General features: G+C 36.4%; 1 protein-coding gene across 1 annotated transcript; it reads left to right on the forward strand.

Annotated features, from left to right (window-relative positions):
* The first annotated feature begins 1,988 nt into the window (after positions 1–1,988).
* Positions 1,989–4,087, forward strand: LOC134274666 (uncharacterized). Its single transcript, XM_062756926.1, has one exon. It carries the CDS (start codon positions 2,198–2,200, stop codon positions 4,085–4,087), a length of 1,890 nt encoding a protein of 629 aa, XP_062612910.1. The 5' UTR covers positions 1,989–2,197.
* The last annotated feature ends 15,048 nt before the right edge of the window (positions 4,088–19,135 follow it).

Here is a 19,135-nt window from a genome sequence, read left to right on the forward strand (position 1 = left end):
AGACATAGATAAAATTTGTACAAAATTGCAATGAATAAAACTGCGACGAAAATTTTTTACGTATAAAACGGACAGATGGACGGATAAACAGGAAGTTGACATCTGATTTGAACAAAAATATAAAGAAAATAGGATGTAAATGAGGCATTAAAATTAACAAAGAGTGTTTTAAAATTTCAATTAGAGAAATAGATAAAATTTGTACAAAATTGCAATGAATAAAACTGCGACGAAAATTTGTTACGTATAAAACAGACAGACGGATGGATAAACAGGAAGTTGACATCGGATTTGAACAAAAATGAATCCCACCGTATGACATGCCTTGGCAAAGATGGTGCTAAAATTTCAGTCATCTGCGATGAACAGTTGCTGAGAAAAATGCGACGAAAATTTGTTACGTATAAAACAGACAGACGGACGGATAAACAGGAAGTTGACATCGGATTTGAACAAAAATGAATCCCACTGTATGACATGCCTTGGCAAAGATGGTGCTAAAATTTCAGGCATCTGCGATGAACAGTTGCTGAGAAAAATGCGAAGAAAAATGCGACGAAAATTTGTTACATATAAAACAGACAGACGGACGGATAAACAGGAAGTTGACATCGGATTTGAACAAAAATGAATCCCACCGTATGACATGCCTTGGCAAAGATGGTGCTAAAATTTCAGTCATCTGCGATGAACAGTTGCTGAGAAAAATGCGACGAAAATTTGTTACGTACAAAACAACGTATAAAACAGATAGACGGACGGATAAACAGGAAGTTGACATCGGATTTGAACAAAAATGTATCCCACCGTATGACATGCCTTGGCAAAGATGGTGCTAAAATTTCAGGCATCTGCGATGAACAGTTGCTGAGAAAAATGCGACGAAAATTTGTTACGTACAAAACAACGTATAAAACAGATAGACGGACGGATAAACAGGAAGTTGACATCGGATTTGAACAAAAATGTATCCCACCGTATGACATGCCTTGGCGTGGGACGAGTGGATTCCACAAATAGCTGGTGCACTTATATTAGATCCTGTATAAACCGCAGTACCGGCTTCACCCCAAATATGCTGATGTTAGGCCGAGAAGTGACTCAACCTGTGGACCTGATGTTTACGGTTCCCAAGAATGGACAGTCCCAAAATGCGGATCAGTACTTGGCTGAGCTAATGAACAACATTAGTACAGCTCATGATGTTGCTAGAACTACCCTACAAACAACACAGGGTATCATGAAGCGTGATTACGATCTCAGGGCTTTAGTACATTGTTACAAAGTTGGAGATATTGTATACGTTCTTGATACTGCGACAATTAAGGGTAAGTGCCGCAAACTGAGTTCATCATGGAAAGGACCGGGATTTATAACGAAGCTGTCCACATACATTTACAAGGTAAAACTCCGTGGGAAAATCATAAGCATGAATCATGACCGGATTAAATTGTGCAAAGATCGGGAAATTCCGCAGTGGATCCGCAAACGTCTCGATACAGTTATGTTATAAATGTTATTTGCTAATTTATAAAATAACATATGGTTCTGATCTATGCAGTAAAGTGTTATATGCTTGTCATTTGCAACGCTGATAGAACAGTATACTTATGTTATTAATTTTATTACAGTTGAAGAAGAAGTGGACCATTCCTTAAGACCAGGGTCATGTCACTTTAATTAATACATATATATATATGTATATTTAAGTCCTTCTGGATCACCCTGTCTGTCTGTCTTTTTGTATATTATATCCCCAATATTATAGTTATTGTATTATTGAACATAAGCTTTATATCTATATTGATTAATATTAATCATGTCATCCTACAAGAAAACTTGGAAATCGGAGAAACCCTCTATACGTCATAACAGAGGAGAGCATTACGTCGCATTTGTGAGAAGGAAAACCGCCAACAGAAGTCTAGTTGATCCTCAGAAGCTAGTTTACGACTTGGCCCTGTAGAACGACGGAACTCCTCATCATACCATTTGCGACGTGATAGTAGAGCAATACCGATTAGCCAGGGATGAGGGTGACAGCAGATGGATAGAGGCGACAAGACGTGAAGCTGCCACAATACTCTGCTCAGAGAGGTGGGTTGATGAGAACCTTCCATCATTGTCCCGTAAGCCTAGACCACTGAGGAAGAGGAGGCCCCCATCAGCAACTGTTTCATCAGCCACTTCTTCAGCCATGTGTGTGGATATACGGCTGTTATCCAACCCAGATCTAGAAGTGGTACGTGAGAATGCTATGGAGCCTTCTGAACCTTATGTTGCCGAGGAAAAGTCGATGGTGATGGAAGAGGCGAGTGAAGATGACGTTTCCGAAGTTCATGATGTGGCGGAATTATCCTTAACACATGATACGGCGGATCGGGAGTGTTCCGAAGTGCATGACACGGCGGAGTTTTCCGTAGTACATGACACGGCGGATCAGGATCATCATGAGCCTACCACTGTATCCAGGCCATTCAAGTCCATTTTACCTGTAAAGTCATCAGGAGGTTATTCTGCACGCAGAGTCCAGACTGATATCAAGGAAACAGAACAGTCCGCCAAGCGACCTAGACTTGACCCTGAGCTCCTGGTAACAGTGGATTTGCATAACGTCAACCACCCGTTTTTTCAGAGATGTCCGTTTCCCGACTGTGGGAGGAAAGAGAGGAAAGTCAAGCGTCATGTTCAACGTAGCCACCTGCCTAAGCTCTTCAACGACATAAGACCGTTACGATATTTGGACGAGTCTACGTTGTCTCAGCTACAAGTTACAGCTTTGAAGTCTTTGGTAAGGAGCGTTTTAGGACCTGATGCCGACCTACTCTCAGGTGTGGACTATGTAAATCGTTCAGGAATGCTCACCCCGGACACCACTCTTCATCCAGATACACTCGTGTTTATGAGAAGATTGTGTGCACATCAAGGATGGTTGGAGCCACCTGAGGGTTTCACATTGTCTCCCCTTAATTCGCCAGCAACTCTTTTCCACTGGAGGTGTTTAGTAGTGCTGATGTCACCTTTGCAGCCCATGCAGCGCGAAGAATTTCGTACACATGGACGTGTTACAGGGGGCATCACTAGTACTCTTGATACCACGGAGACTCAAGTTCCGGTCGTTGACTCGTCGACAGAGGATGAACTTACAGTCATAGATGTCTGTTATGGATCTGATGTGGACTTTCCTACAGAACCACTACCAGTATCTCAGAGCGACCCATGTATAGTTCAGGAGCTTTGCAGTCCTCAGACATCTTCCGTTCTCGAAGCCTTTGACAGTCATTTCCATCTTGACCGGACTTGTTCCCGCATATGGAGATGTTCCTCAGGAAGATCTGTGGAGGATTTACTATCCTATTCCTATTCCAGTGATCTACATCCTAACCTCGAAGTTACAGTCTCAGGAGGAGTAGTCATCTATAGTGAACCATCAACACATCCAGAGTCTGTAGACATGTGTGGTCCTTGGAGAATGGCCGTAGGAGTGCACCCCAAGCATGTAGAGGAATTGACACCAGATAGGTTCTCCCATATGAAGAACATGTTGAACAGTCCATATGTTGTGGCTTTAGGCGAGATTGGGTTAGACAGAACTGTCCCTGTGAAGCTGTGGAGACGTCAAGATGAAGTTTTCCGCCAAGTGCTCACGTTAGCTCGTAAGGATAAAGTCCTCGTCCTTCACTTGCGCGGAATTGCCGCAGACAGGATTGGGATGGATGTACACGCACGCTGCATCCAGTTACTTAGGAAATCGTGTGATCCAGACCAACCCATACATCTTCATTGCTTCATGGGCGATCCAGAGTTGGTTAAGGAATGGTTAGACTGCTGTTCGAACGTCTACTTTGGGTTCACGGGTGCTGTGACTAACTTTAGTGCCGATCAAGTTGCCGGTCTTCAGTCCGTCCCATTGAGTCGCTTGCTGTTGGAAACAGATTCCCCATATATGAAACCTGGAGGAGGAGCTGTTAACACCCCAGCGTTCATTGGTGACGTTGCCACCGAGGTTGCTTCGAAACTTCAAGTTAGTGTACAGTACTTATTGAAGGAGACAGTCAAAAATAGCCGTCGCCTTTACCAGTTTTAGTCGTCATATGTTGAGACAATTCCCTGAATTACAGGTCTGGATTGTTTTCCGACCAAGTTCATGTGGAATATCTTATATTGATTATTCACTTTTTGCATAATTATAGGTCTGGATTCTTTTCCGACCAAGTTATTGCAGTTTATTGTATCCATTATAACTACAATAGTTTAAACGTTAATGTATCCCATGTATTAGTAAATATATAATTTAAACCTGTTAAATAAAACGGGGAGGAATGTGGTGAAATTGCCTAGTTTCACATTCTCCCTACTACATGTATTATGACCTCTGACCCTGGTCTGTCCATATGCTGGGTATATGTCACGTGGTACCCAGTGTTATCCTGAAGCTTCAGTCCCGGTTTCCCAGTCTACATTACCAGTTGTGTTATTTGCCTTTGTTACCTTGTTTTGTATTGTACCTGGACTCATCTACTGTCGCCTTTGTTTATAAGGTAAGGCGCCAGTTATTTATATTGTTTTGTAATTATCGGTTACACGACACAATTTATAACAAAAGCAATCCCAGTAAAACCATCTTCTTTTTGTTTTTCGTATTGTTACATTTTTAATAGCGCAATAAGGAAGTATTCTGTTTCTAATTTTTTTTCTCGGTTCTCGAATAGGAATCAGGATCTCCTTTTATTATATCTCGATTTAGATTGATTTTCAAATTCGGACCAGTTTATAATCAGAATCAGAAACAACTGTAATTTAGAATTTAATGATATGTCTTTTTTGAAATCTTTGTTGAATTTGAGAAATTAGAGCATTTGTTGGATGGAGTATTTAAAAAATAAAAAGTTTTCTTATTAGGCTCTTCTAATAAGGGCCTTTACTTCTAAAGTTATACATGTATGTTTATGGAGTTGAGAAACTCGAAGCAGAATTTATTCTAATTTAATTACGATTTAGTGCTTTGATGTTTGCATTGATTGTATTTTACATTTCAAGACATTTTGATTCATATTTGGAAAGATTTGTTTTTCCTTGTTATTTCCTGGTGTTATTCCATTTTTCAATATACATTGTAGGTACAGGCGTTAAAATTTTCCTCCATTTTTCTATATTGACTCTTTCATATTTTCTATGTAAGCTAATAATAAAATCTGGCATGTTAATATTTTCTTTTGTAATAAGTTCTTCATAGTTTTTCTCCCTTCTGAATCAATTAAAATCATTGATTCCAGCATATACGTAAATGCTAATATTATTGAAGAATTGTTTGAAGGATGGTGGCCATCCTGACTCCATGGAATGTTTTTACTCGTGGATTTTTAACAGACATATTTCTCCCTATTCTGTCCGTAAATATTTGAACAAATTACATATCCACAATAAAATATTTTAAACGGGGTGTTACCGGTGTAGTACCCACTACCATTACTTTGAAGACTATTAAGATTCTCACAGATTCCGAGATTCTTCTGATTTTCTAAACCATTGTGCAAGTAAAGGTGAAACTGGAAGCAGTCTTAGGTAGTGTAGATTCAAATAATGACACCAGAAGATAGAGTGTGGCTACAATGGCTGATCAAAGTTTTACACAGCAATCAATAAAAAAATCAAATCTGTTAGAAATCTTTTCAAGATCAGCACTGCTATGACTGCAGAAATGTACAAATCCTATGTTAGAGTTAATTCAAGTTTCTTCATATGTTGACCCCTTGGGGGTAAGGAGGCGTCTTTAAGTATGCTTTATAGATATAGTGACAAGAAAATAAAAAAATCAAATCCCCCTCCCCCAACAAGTACAAATGTGTTCAATACTGAGCTTATTTGTTCTTATCAATTCATTAAAACAAATATAAAGAAACAGTTTAAAGAAGGGATGAAACACTTTTTGTCTTTGTTTCGAAAAACGAGATTGATCAAAATGGACACAATGTTTAAAATAGGGATGAGACACTTTTCAGTCTTTATAACTTCATCCTTAAGTGGGTAGGTCAATCAAAGGGGAAATGTCTATAACAAAGACTCAAGTCACTCTTGCCAGACTTCAAACAGGAGACTTGTGAATCACCAATTTTCTCCACAAATCCAGTCACATGTGATTGTTGTCCACTTGCATTGCCGTCACATTAAATCACCTTAGGAAACACCTTGTGGAGGTGGTTTTTGTACGTATTACACAGGCATGTCCACAGTCACTGAATTCCAAATCTCAGGGACTCTATTAATAAGTCATCTTGATTTCTAAGTTTTACTCGTCTTCGGATATGATATTTGTATGCAGCCCACATGGTTTCGATTGGATTCATGTCCGTAGATTCAGGTGGGGTGACCCAGTGGTTTACTCGGTTTTCCTCCATCCTTGTTGTCATGTTTTGTGTCGTTATCCTGCATCAATCGATGGCCATCGGGATAGACATCAAGAACGAAGGGGAGGAGTGTTGACTGGAGGATGGTTTGGTAATGATCGTAAGGGTCGTGATCATGACCTAATTTTGTTAGGTCTGGCCTTGGCCGATCAAATTACAGAAGGTCAACTTGATGAAACATTCAGGACACAGGACATACATAAAAAAGGGTAAGCTACAGATGTAACAAGTGACAAATATTTAGACCATGACATCATTTCACCAACTTTTTTAAGGTCAAGTCCTTTTTATGAAATATTTTGATTTTTAAAAAGTTATAGTTGCTTAGAAGGACACTTTGATAGTTTTGGTTGGTCAGCCAGTCAAATTTAAGGACTGATTTGTAATTATTCTACAGCACAATAAACAGTGAATGTGAGGGGCTTTACTTAGATCATAGGAATATAGCTTTTCTTTAGATCCGGGGATTGACCTACTAACCTTCATTAAAGACGGTAATTGATTGAAAGAATACATTTGCAAAAAGAAGGGAAGGATAATAACCACGCAAATAACCGGTATCACTATTAGCACACTCAATGACTGTTATTTTTTTAAATAACTCTCTATATAGCCTATATTTTCTTTACTATAAAATTAAAAAGAGATAGAGAGAACATTTTATTTATACATACTAAGTTTTTTTTGTAATACAATTACATGAATCCAGCAATTTCTTTCTCGATGGGAGATGCAAACTGCACCCTACGTTTTTAAAATAACTCTCGATATAACCTATGATAGTGTTAATTTCATCAGGATTATTTCTCATTTTCTTTGAGTCTTTCAATGTCTCTAAATCTTTATGGAGAGGATGGGGTGGCACTGGTGTATTTTCTACCATGCGTCTTTTCAGATGACGTCGTCTGAAAGATAAGATAATTCGCATTTAAAATGAACAAAGTGTACTTGCATTTTTCAAGTATTAAATAATTTCATAATGAATTATTTATTTTGAAGTATGAAGATTCAATATTAAGGTCAAGATCTAGTAAATGAAAGTTGCCTACAGATTTATCAAACTTGAGAAATAAATTCATTTATTGATTCCTTACAACTTTAACTTGGTCAAATAAGGTGTTTCGGGGCATAATTTGTAGGCAAACAAGATGAAAAACTGTAATTTAAACTGTCATTTTTAATGAAAGATTTTAAAAAAACAGACATGAATCTCGGAGGTATTCGGCATAGAAAATGTATCAAGATTGCATACAGTCTCTCGGAGAACGGTATTTAGTGTGATCATGGCCTCTTCTTTAAATCAATATCAAATTTAATATAGGTATCCGGTTTACTTTTCATGCAGGTGTTTTTTTTTTTGTTTTTTTTTTGGGGTGGGTTATTTTTCTACATATTGCCTTTTCTTTGTGCAATTAACATCGCAGCCATTAAGGAAAGGACATGTTTATAAACATTGCATGGCAGAGACAACCTATTTTAAAACTATTGACCCAGTATATAATAAGAATTGGCGTAACTCAGTAGCTTTCCATCTGTCCAAATAATCAAGAGACCTTGGTTCTTTTGCAAATTCTCTCTGCATCTTGCCATTCAAATCGTCATATTTTCTGAAATAATTATCCGCTGTTGGTATGAAAGTCTGCATTCCCTTGGTCCTTGTTTTAAGAATATCAGCATTCTTTTCATAACGCCAACAGTAAGCTTATAAGATGGAAATAACTTTATGCATGGCAGTCCAATATCAGCAAGAGGGGATCTTCCTACCTGGTGATCATCATACTCAAAATTCTGAAAGCCATCATCAGTACGTGGTGCCTAAGTCATTTCCTCATTGAACACTACACGTAATATTAATCATAAATAGCAAAGAAAATAACGTATTCAAAAAATTAGCATATTTTACGATGATATTTCAGCTTGTTTGCCCACGGGTGATAAGAAAAGACGAGTTCACCCGTGGGTTTCCGAAGATGAAAAGCTGACATGAATTGTGCCAACTAAATGAAAATAATTTACTAATATGGTAAAATATGAAATAACTGATATGGAGATAAGGATGACAATTTAAACACTGCATGCCTTTTCAATATCATTTACTTAAAACATAGACACTATCCTTTCAGAATGCATACCATTTCCACTGTTCCTCTTAAGGAAACCCTTGTGCCTTTCTGTTTTAATTTAATAGCATTTTTTCCAGTGGAGGTCTTGTGAACTGCTGTTTTGTCTGCAGACTGATTTGTTCGGTGGCAGTGTCAAAGGCCTGCACCATGAAGAAGAATATTATACTTCTTTTCATTATCTTAAGTAAGCAATTGACAGACATATTTGATTTTGAAAAACAAAACTAAGATTTTAAGAAGCTTCCGTAATTTTGATTTGGATAGATTTTTTCAAGATCTATAAAGCCAGAATTTAAATATATCAGAAAAAGGGGATGTCAACCTTGCTTATGAAAATTTTAGTTCAAGTTTTCTAGACGTTGTAAATAAAAATGCACCCCTCAAAGAGCGGAAAATTTTACCAAATCAAGTACCGTACATGAACAAAAATCTGAAGAGAGAAATCTACAAGAAGAAAATGCTCTTTCATAAATTTACTACAATAAAATCAAATAAAAACTGGGAGGCATATAGGAAACAAAGAAATGTAGTTACTAAGCTCAAGAACAAGTCAGTAAATAATAACTTCTTGGAGAGATGCACAGGAGGTCTTAAATCTAGTGATTTTTGGCCAACTGTTAAACCCTTTTTAACAAACAAAGGTTAAACCACAGTAAGTGACACTATTCTCTCAGAGGAAAATAAACATTTTCTTTTTGAAGAACTGATTTGATTTATTTACCTCATGATCTAATTGTTTCTTATCTAGGGAATGGTCAACCTGGTCACCATTAGAAATGGGGGGACCAAGACCTCACAGAGATCTCTGATGGAGATAACCGGGCCGTGATTGAAGCACTGTGCGCCCGACCAGCAAAGATTCTGGTTATAGTAACATTACGAGACAGGGATCGACGCAGAGTTCTGTTAAAGCTTTCGACATTTAGTGAGTTGCTGTTTATGATGGTCCTATCCAGTACAGCTGGAGACAACCTGATTGAGATGCAGGCAGCCTTTGTTCTTTTTGGCATGACCTCTAAGGTTTTTGATCTCTTTTAATCGACTTTCCGATATTTATATACTTATCCCATGACCGACAAATTTTTCTTTGATCTTCACAAGGGTGAATTTCTCATATCAACAAAAGTGTTGTGATATATTAAATATCACATATGTGATATAAAGCTAGTGATATCCAACCGTTATACCCTAGATGTAGGAGGAGCTATGCAAATGAGACAAAACTTCGTTTCTAGATTTTAATGAAATAACAGAAACAAGAAAAAAAACCCACACAATACAGATAGTTAACACAGTTTAAATCAAAATGCACAAATCTTTACAAAAAAAGACACTGACACGGTCTGGCGGAGCAATTCTCGAAGTTTCCTTCCAGGCATCCTCTGAAAAGGTCATTTCATGAACACTTTGCTCTCATGCACAGTAGAATATCGGAACAGATTTGATATAAAGTCCTCGATGGGGATAGGGAAATCCGTATGCGCCCCTGGCTTCAAGTACAGTGTACAAAACATGATATAGTGTTCGAAAGTTCTTTGTATATAAAAGTGAGTATTTTGGGAATTATTTTAAACTCACCAAGTTGTTGTTTCGCTGAGATTTCCAGTCGTTGAACACTTGAACCGTGTTGACTGCCCATGAACTGATGAATTGTTACGGCGTGTGGTTTTACTTTCTTGATTTTTTAAGCGCATTTATTTCACTGGCCGACACATGTTTTCCGAATCTGTATAGCTAGTATTTTCAGTCCATTCCGTAAAATTTTCCACTTATTTCACTGGCCGACACATATGGTTTCCAAATCTGTATAGATAGTATTTTCAGTCCATTCCGTAAAATTTTCCCGTTTCAATTCCGGAAATGATCCAAAACACCAACAGGTAAATCGAAATTCATAAAATTCCTGGCTACATGGGCCATTTTTAAATCCGATCGCCTGAGTTCATACAATCTGAACTGCTTGACTCGATTGAAAATGATCTTCGTCGTATAGGCTTGCTGCAAAAACGGCGATTATTTTTACGCTATAGACCCCTTCTACTACTTTCTCCAAATATATAGAATACAAATGAATTGATTATCTCAAGAAAATAATCACGTGGTACAGAACTAAGAAAATTTACCAAATTTGTAAATCCGTAACTTGGATACCAAAAACCCTTCGCGTTAAGACTATCACGTGGTTCTGATTCAGAGTCTTTATTAGTTGATGCAAAGAAAATACCTAATATGGGAAGAGGTCAAATGAAGGGTCATGGGATAAATCAGTTACATGATTGACAGCTCGATGATGCATACAAAATATCGTTTCGTTATTGCAAACTCGGAGACTAACGCCTCCTCGCGTGCAATAACTGAACGATATTTTGTATGTATCATTTCGTGTCATCATATAACTATTACGAGTGTGGCAGACCGTCCTTGTAGAGGGAATCTCCAGCTCGACCAGCCGTATTAAAAGTACATGTATTTTAATGCACATGTACATGGGGGTGGGTCGGGGTAGAGGCTAACTCTTTATAAGTGTCAACTACTATCAGTACCAATTTTAATAATTCATTTTCGGTACATCACTATTACTACGGGGGATCCATGTTTTCAATTTACATAGGTAAGGTTGGGAAAAAGTGGGGGGGGGGGGGGGGAGGTTCGCCCCTGAAGAGAAAATCGTACTTTTTGGATATGTAACCAATCAATAGCATCCTAAGCTAAAAAATTACTTGATTCAAAAGTGCATTTTTTATTTAAATTTAGACATGTTATTCCTTTAAGCTGTCCCGGTAAATGTTAAATGTAAAGTAATGAGTGACCAGAAAAATATCACCACAGAGGCAGGAAATTCCATACTATTTGCCAATGCAAGTGTTGACGATGCAACAGAAACATCCAGACTGTTAGAAAATTACATTTACATCCGTTGAAACGGTCAATCCTACTTGTTCAAAAACATCATCGAGACACAAATTTTATGGACGTTAAGTATCTTACAACTACGTCAAAAAAGAAATCTCAAGCATTATTGACATGGGTGCAGTGAAGAAAGTTATGAGTCAGGAAATTGTCCACATAGGTAGTCCATCGTTCGTAAAATATCAGTCAAAACTGCCAAGTTAAAATCCCAGATACTTTCCTAACAGCCACATTGTTGAAATGTCCCCACTGCTAGGTTATCAACGGAAAACAAACACACATTAATGTATAATTGCCAGTTGAACGTGAGAGCATTCTGACTTGGTTCATTGATGTCAATAATTTTTCAAGACATTTCTTCATCTCCATTGGTAAATAAAATGAACATAGCAAGGATCTGCTTGAGGAACAGATGTTCACCCTTACCCTAGAAATAAGGTTACCCTCAATTAATTTTTGTGGTTGAAACTCATTAACACAGATTATTGATATATCAGTTAACCTTCAAAGAAATGGGAGTTGTGGTATTTTAAATAAAGCCCTGTAAAATGTTTGTTTTTCGAGGGGAAAGAATTAAATTTTTTTAAGAGTTATTTCCCCTTGTGTAACTTTTTTCCTTCCTATGAAATTGGAGTGTTTTGGGAAGGAGAAGACCAACAGAAATTGTTTGCCGCTTTACTTTATATAACCGATTCAAATCGTTCGGAGGATTTTATTAATTTATATTTTGCAGATATCCATAACATGGACATTATTCTAACAGATTGTTGTCTTTTGACAGAATAATTTGACAATTTGGATATATGTTACACAGATTTTAATATTTTGTTGAAATGCAACACTGATGTGTGAAAGCAATAATATGCCAAGAGCCTTTTATTATTAATAAAAACGAATCCAGATCTATGTCAACATTATATTGGCATCTCAAAGTTATATATAAAGTCTGCACAGCTATAACACTTTACACGTAATGCTACAAAAACCTACTCGTTTTTTTCTGAATAAAGTAACAAAAACTAACATGGTGGACGACGATATCTACATACTGTCGAACTAAGAAGCCTAATCGGAGATAAATGATTTGGATTGAACAATCCGTTTACGCAAAAACTTTCTACAACAGACCTACACAAAATGAATTGTCTGAAATCTCTAAATCTCTTAAAGAACGACTCGAACTTAAAAAAAAAAAAGATGAAAGTCCAATTCACGGTAACAGGACCAAACATTTACTTGTTATAATGTAAACCTACCTTATTAGCAGGAGGAGCAGAAATTCATCAGAATATTTGCAAGGGAATACTTAATAACAATAAGTCATTTGTAAAGGATGTGGTGAAGTCTGACTATCGTGATACACTTGTGCAGGCTGTGTGTAGATGACATACGAAGTCAACAGCATGATTGATCGTATATTGTTTAACATCCCTCTCGAGGATTTTTCACTCATATGGAGACGCCACCACTTGCCGGTGGAAGCTGCAAACCTTTGCCTATGGTCGGCACTCAGGGCCAATTACCAAGAAGGGATCATTTTCGTGCCAGTACCTACTGCGACACCTCGATTTAAACGGTCTCATCCGAGGAACCGGTCTCCACGTCCCACAGAAGGATTCGAACCCGCAACATAAGGATTGAATCCTTACTTCGCAACTCTAGAGCAGGCACTTGTTAGAAAAATGGAACACAATTCAAAGAAAATGAAAAGGAGGAACACATTTTATATTGGTATAAACTTGCAATAAAAATTCAGGAAATTGCCCGTGTTATTCAAAGTGCTTCACCATGTTGTCAGTTGTAGCCATAATGAAGCAAATGAGAATATCATATGTTTGTATACTGGACTTGCTGTTCTGTTTAATAGTCGCAAGAGCCATTTTATCAATGCTCCAGTATGTCATTGGCTTATTCTAGACAAAGGAGGTGCAACAACAGAGGTTGGTGTATTTAAATTGTTTTAGAACCTCTATATATGACATGAAGAAGGATATGGAAATAACGAACAGTATTCAATCTCAACGTCCATTAAACAAATATACAAAATAAGAGCATGCAAACACGGACCTCCGAAACATCAGAGGTGGGATCAGGTGCCATTGAGGAGTGAGCATCCCCTGCCGACCGGTCACACCCGCCGTGTGCTAGTTGTCATAATCAGGAAATAACGGAAAAAAATCATGGACTAACAATTGGTATGAAAAACATCAGTCAGCATTTCATTCAATGATAAATTGTATTTGCTGACAAGGTGTTTTGTATCGACCATAAAATTTACGAAATGATGATTTTAAACGAGACTGTTGATATTCTTGTTTCATCAACTGGCTTGTGAATAATTTACCTCGTTTAAGAAATTGTTCATACGTAGAACATGCTCTTGCGTATCGAATCAACTGAGATATAAATACTCCGTATGCAGGTGTCGCCTCTGCTTCTTTCTAGCCTGCCTTCAAAATGGCGTAGCGTGCCTATGCGGTATTTTCATTGGTTCATTCTAAATCTTCTCATTAGTAATGGTCAGAGGGTTGAGGCAATAATCAACATGAAATTGAGACATATTTTAAATGACGAACAAAGAGGAGTGTCATGTGGCTGTTGTAAGTTGTTTTTTTTCATATGTTTAAATTCTGCAAATTGTTGATTCTTATTTGGATGAGTTCTGGACAATGTTTTCTTTCCAATGTTTATCCAGATCTCCGTACACAAGACAGGTCATCTAGCCCCTGTGATCTTGGTCTTCAATAAAGAAATATTCAGGTACATTAACATCTTCTGCAACAAAATCCGACCAGCTTTGCCAGGCTTTAGCGACCAGTTAGAGGTTGAAACCTCTTCCCTCTTCCTGACCTTCCCATACCAGAGGAATTCTCCTCTGCAATGAACACCTCGACGAGAGATAGAGTTATCAAGTTTTTGTGGAAAACGGCGAAGCAATCGAAGCAGATCTCAGGTACACAATTGAGAAAGACGACAGCAACATCGGTAAAAAGATTTAGTTATATGCTGTCTTTTTGATACTTTCTGGAGTGTTTTTCATGCACAAGAAGACACACTGATAAAAACTCAGAACTTGACTTTCAGTATTTAATTTCTAGTGATTTTTTGTGAATTAAATGAAAATTTAATTTTTGAATTATTTTAGTTACGTTGGGGGGATATATTCATATATTAAAGCAATGTTTAAATCTAAATTTGCAACTGATATTTTATTTCAAAAGTTTTTCAAACTGTTCATTTTTATTTTTAGGAAAACCCGGGAAGAAGGCAAAATTTCCCAGTGGAAAATAACGCAACGTATCATGTAGTTAAATAAACAAACTTACAATGGGGACTCATTTGTTTTACAAAAAAAATCCTAACCACAGCAAAATATTAATCATTGCATTTTCTCTTTTCATTGAAAATTAATTTTCCAAAACAGACAAGAATTCTGATTTCTGCTGTAATTGATGAATGCTAAAAAATCCTTGTTGAGGTAGTCCTATTAAAACTATCTTCTTATAAATTTCTCTTTGTGTAGGCAGTTAAACATACAGACATCAGAATGATAGAGTTGTGCAACCAGATGTTGCTGAAGCACATCATGTAACTAATTATTGTTTTTTTTTTATTCATGAGACCTGTATATGAATTAGTTGTGCTATAGACTAAATTGTTGAAATGTATTCGATCATGATGTTAAGTTTATTTTGATCATATATATAAGTAGTGGTATTTTGTACCAGACGAGGAATGTGCTGTCATCAGAATCAATTCATGAAAAAGCTATATAATATAATGGAACTCATTTGTGTTATTTGGTTTTCATTACAATTAAGCGGGGTTTCTACCTGTTCCTGTTCGCCAGTTCTTGCTATATTTCATTATTTCTATTGGTACTTTTCTTATTAAAATGTAAGTTTAATGATGTCAATTGTTTATTTACCAAAGATGTAATTTCCTAGATTTGTTTTTTAGGAGAAATATGACATAAATTGTTTTCTTTACATGTGACTCGGTCTTTGGCCGCCATTTTTGAACTGTATTTTGATTGATTTTTCAAAAAATTACTATAGGATTGAACGTTCTTTTTTCAGAATTTATTGATGTGTAAACTCTGCCTTTTTACTCAAGAACTTTACATAAAAGTGCGAAGTACTTTTATGTAAAGTTTGTGAGTAAAAAGGCAGAGTTTACACATCGATAAATTCTGAAAAAAACGTTTAATTCTTATAATTCCAATACACGAATTTTTTTTAATCATTAAAATTATTTCTCTTTGAGGCCGCCATACAATCCGTTATTTTGAACGATGTAGGAATACTTTATGCCGCAAAGAAACGTATACAAGATGAATATTGATAAAATCCAACTTTATTTGTCAAAACAATCTATAAATTAAACTTATAAAAACTAATTGAATGTTGTTTAAGTCAAAAAATATCGTAAATACGCGAATTAATTCTCCAAAATAGGTCTAACGTCATGACGAAAGTTGAAGACCGACGACGTCCTCGATTTGCTCTGGTTCGTTCAAAGATTTAGGGAGAATATGGGATCTGTAGGATGTAAATATATGATTTGATGCTGAAAAGGCAAGAGTCTGAGGTATGTTTCTTCTCCCTATCACATTACGATAACAAAAGAGTTGATATGAAACGTCGACAAAATGACAGCATGATCAGCGGTTTCAAAATATATCACACTCGTGATCCGACATTCGGACAATGACATAAACATAATATTCCCGTCTGTCAGTCCTGTTTATCTCCTTTTCATTCATTTTGTATAAGTTTCTTGTAATCATAATTTAGCTAAAACGGACTAGAAGTATCTGTTTTCATTGTTTTTACAACAGTCAAGAAAGTAGTTCTGATTGAAAGAATTTATCCATGTGTAAAAATTTTCTGGCACGTGTTCTCGTCCAATCAAAACACAGGAAATCAATAGATAAAATGAAGATTGGAATTATTACGTCTTGTAATATCAAAGGTAAATCAGAATCTCTGATATGTTTTTTTTTTTTTTAGATCTTAGACCAAGATATTTTACACATGCTTTACTCTAAGGATTTCAGGGTTCTCCATGGGCAATTTGACTGTGTTGCTCCTAACACATTAAAATTTCTTGGATATAAGAAAAGAATCGAATTTTAAGCATGCGAAACAGTTAAAACTTTTGCCGACTCGGTAAGATTCGCGATAGACAGAAAGTCAATACACATAAATTTAAATCGAAAATGAATCGATAGTTATGCTCTTACTTCAATATACAGTAAAGGAAAATAAGTAAGAGAGAGGCATGTTTAAGGTTACAAAAACTCAATTGTAAATTTGAGAACCTGAGGTATGTCATACTTCCCTTGCCAAAAATGGATTACTTTACATCTTTATATTAATTTATATTGCAAACTGAATGAACCATACCATTAAATTATTAAGGAATCACTGTCTAGCTTTGAGAGTATGCCAGGGCATCAACAATAGTGGGAAACATGGGATAATTTGCATAACTGGAGCAATTCCTCACATTTCCATTTCATTGTGAAATAAAATTGTAGACTTAGACATTAAAATGTAGACTAATATATTTAAATTACACGATTACGTCCATACCAATTTCAATAGAAATCGCACACTGTCGTCAAACAAAAAGGCAGCCGCACGAGATTTTCATACGTATTTGGCCTCCATAGAGTCAGAGACGGATGCGCACGAGATTTGCATGCGTATTAGGCCTCCTTTGCTGCTGACCTATCGACCTGCCTAATTTACATTCCGGCAGAATTATCAAGAAATGAATTCTCCCAACTTTCAAACAGTTATCACAGAGAAAATAAAGTGCCACCCCACAGCATGATACGCCCGTCAAAAAAATTAAAATTATAATGTATCTTAAACAGTTAAAAGTGCAGTAAAATCATGTCAACCTTTATTTTAATATTTCAATGATTTTTACACACCTTAAAAAATTTGTTTATCCATCTCATGTGGTGTAGGCATTAATTATAACAAATATTGCATCATTCATAGATTTCTATACCTTGACAAATACCTATCATGTTAAACAATATAAAATTAATCTTCACAACTTAATCTATACCTAATTAATTTTGGAAATAAAAGGCTGGCCAAAAAATATAAACTGACCTACAGTTCTTCTGTCTAATTCCGGAAGGAGACAATTAAGAGCATGCTCTGAAGTAATGAAAGAGACATACAGCTAGCCTTCCTACATTGAACACATTAATTAATCTTTAACTGGATGCTTGTCTACTCATTTCTCCCAAAAGATTATTGGTTCTGCACTGTCTACCATAAAACATTTTTGAAACGTATAAAACATTAATGAATTAATGAAACGGCTAAACACAACTTGTGACAAACAAGAACATTTCCTAAAAACAAAAACGGACGAACTTAAGCAATCAATTGTGCTCAATGAAAAAAACAAAACAACAGACCAGCAAAAAATGGAGAAAGAAATGAAGCGCCTTGAAGAAACAGTCAACAAACTCCAAAAAACAAATGCTGACCTTACAAACCAAGTCTCTAATCTTCAATTTCAAAACGCTCTCCTTGAAGACACATACAAAGGTGAGAAACAATCACATGAAAACACCAGATCTAACTTGAAGATCTCGAATGAAAGTCATCTAAAAGAAGATCAATACCTAACATTGAAGCTAGAATCCAAAAACAAACAAATTGAAGAACTCGAAGCATCTCTTAACAACCTCAGGAAAATGCTTGACCAGAAAGACGATGATATTTACAAGATGAAGTTATAATGGAGAGTTTAGCGGATACACAGGCAGGTACTTTTATTGAAAAAGGAGGAGTCAGTCCTAACAAAGGAAACCAGGCAGGCAGTCCTATAGATAAAAAGGGAAACCCGCCCAAAAAAAGGGAACCAAGCTAATCAACAAACACCAAAAAGAAAACCTGACAAAACTTCTCTTGTCTTGATTGGAACATCTAATACTAAACACATTGAACTTCAAAGATGGTCTAAGTATTCTACAAAGAAAATAACTGTATATACCATTGACGACGCTATCAACTACATTGGAACGGTGAAAGAAGAACCAGATGTCATGATATTCCACCCTCTTACAAACGGCATCAAACACATGACTCCAAATGAGTGTACTGCCAAAATGCTAGATTTGATCGAGAAAACTAAAAACAAAATTCCGGACACCAAAATCATTATTTCCCTGGCCACACCTAGAAGCGATCGTGAAGAATGGAACATCAAACAGGAAATAGTAAATGCCATGCTGAAACAAACATTACGAGGAGAAGAAAAAGTATATATATCCGAGAATAGTAACCTTGCATACTATGGACATCCTAAACGCGGATTAATAAAAAGACGGTGTACATTTGACAAGGGATGGGGCAGCTATTCTTGCATCAAACCTGAAAAGATCAGTGGACAAACTATTAGACATGAACTCCGGAAACAGAAGATACCACCAGCGTGACTACCTCTACTATCCATGGAGGGGCTATTACTAAGGATCGAACCTCCACCTCTTGCAGAAACGACTAACTTTTTGCATTTATCCTTTTTCCCTAATTCAGGGATATATTTTCTAGTCAATCGTATTGTTACTTTTCTATTATAATAATTTTACTTTATTATTATTTTTTTTCAGTCTTACACGCTATCCTTTATTATGCCTTTTACACAGGCAGTTGAAATTAT

Source organism: Saccostrea cucullata, unplaced genomic scaffold (assembly GCF_032062105.1).
Source record: "Saccostrea cucullata isolate Sc308-1 unplaced genomic scaffold, CSIRO_AGI_Scuc_v1 ctg16080, whole genome shotgun sequence".
In the NCBI taxonomy this organism is placed as follows: Eukaryota; Metazoa; Mollusca; class Bivalvia; order Ostreida; family Ostreidae; genus Saccostrea; species Saccostrea cuccullata.

Excerpts from the sequence above, each read along its gene's own strand:
- LOC134274666 (XM_062756926.1), top strand. The coding sequence starts at position 2,198 with ATGTGTGTGGATATACGGCTGTTATCCAACCCAGATCTAGAAGTGGTA.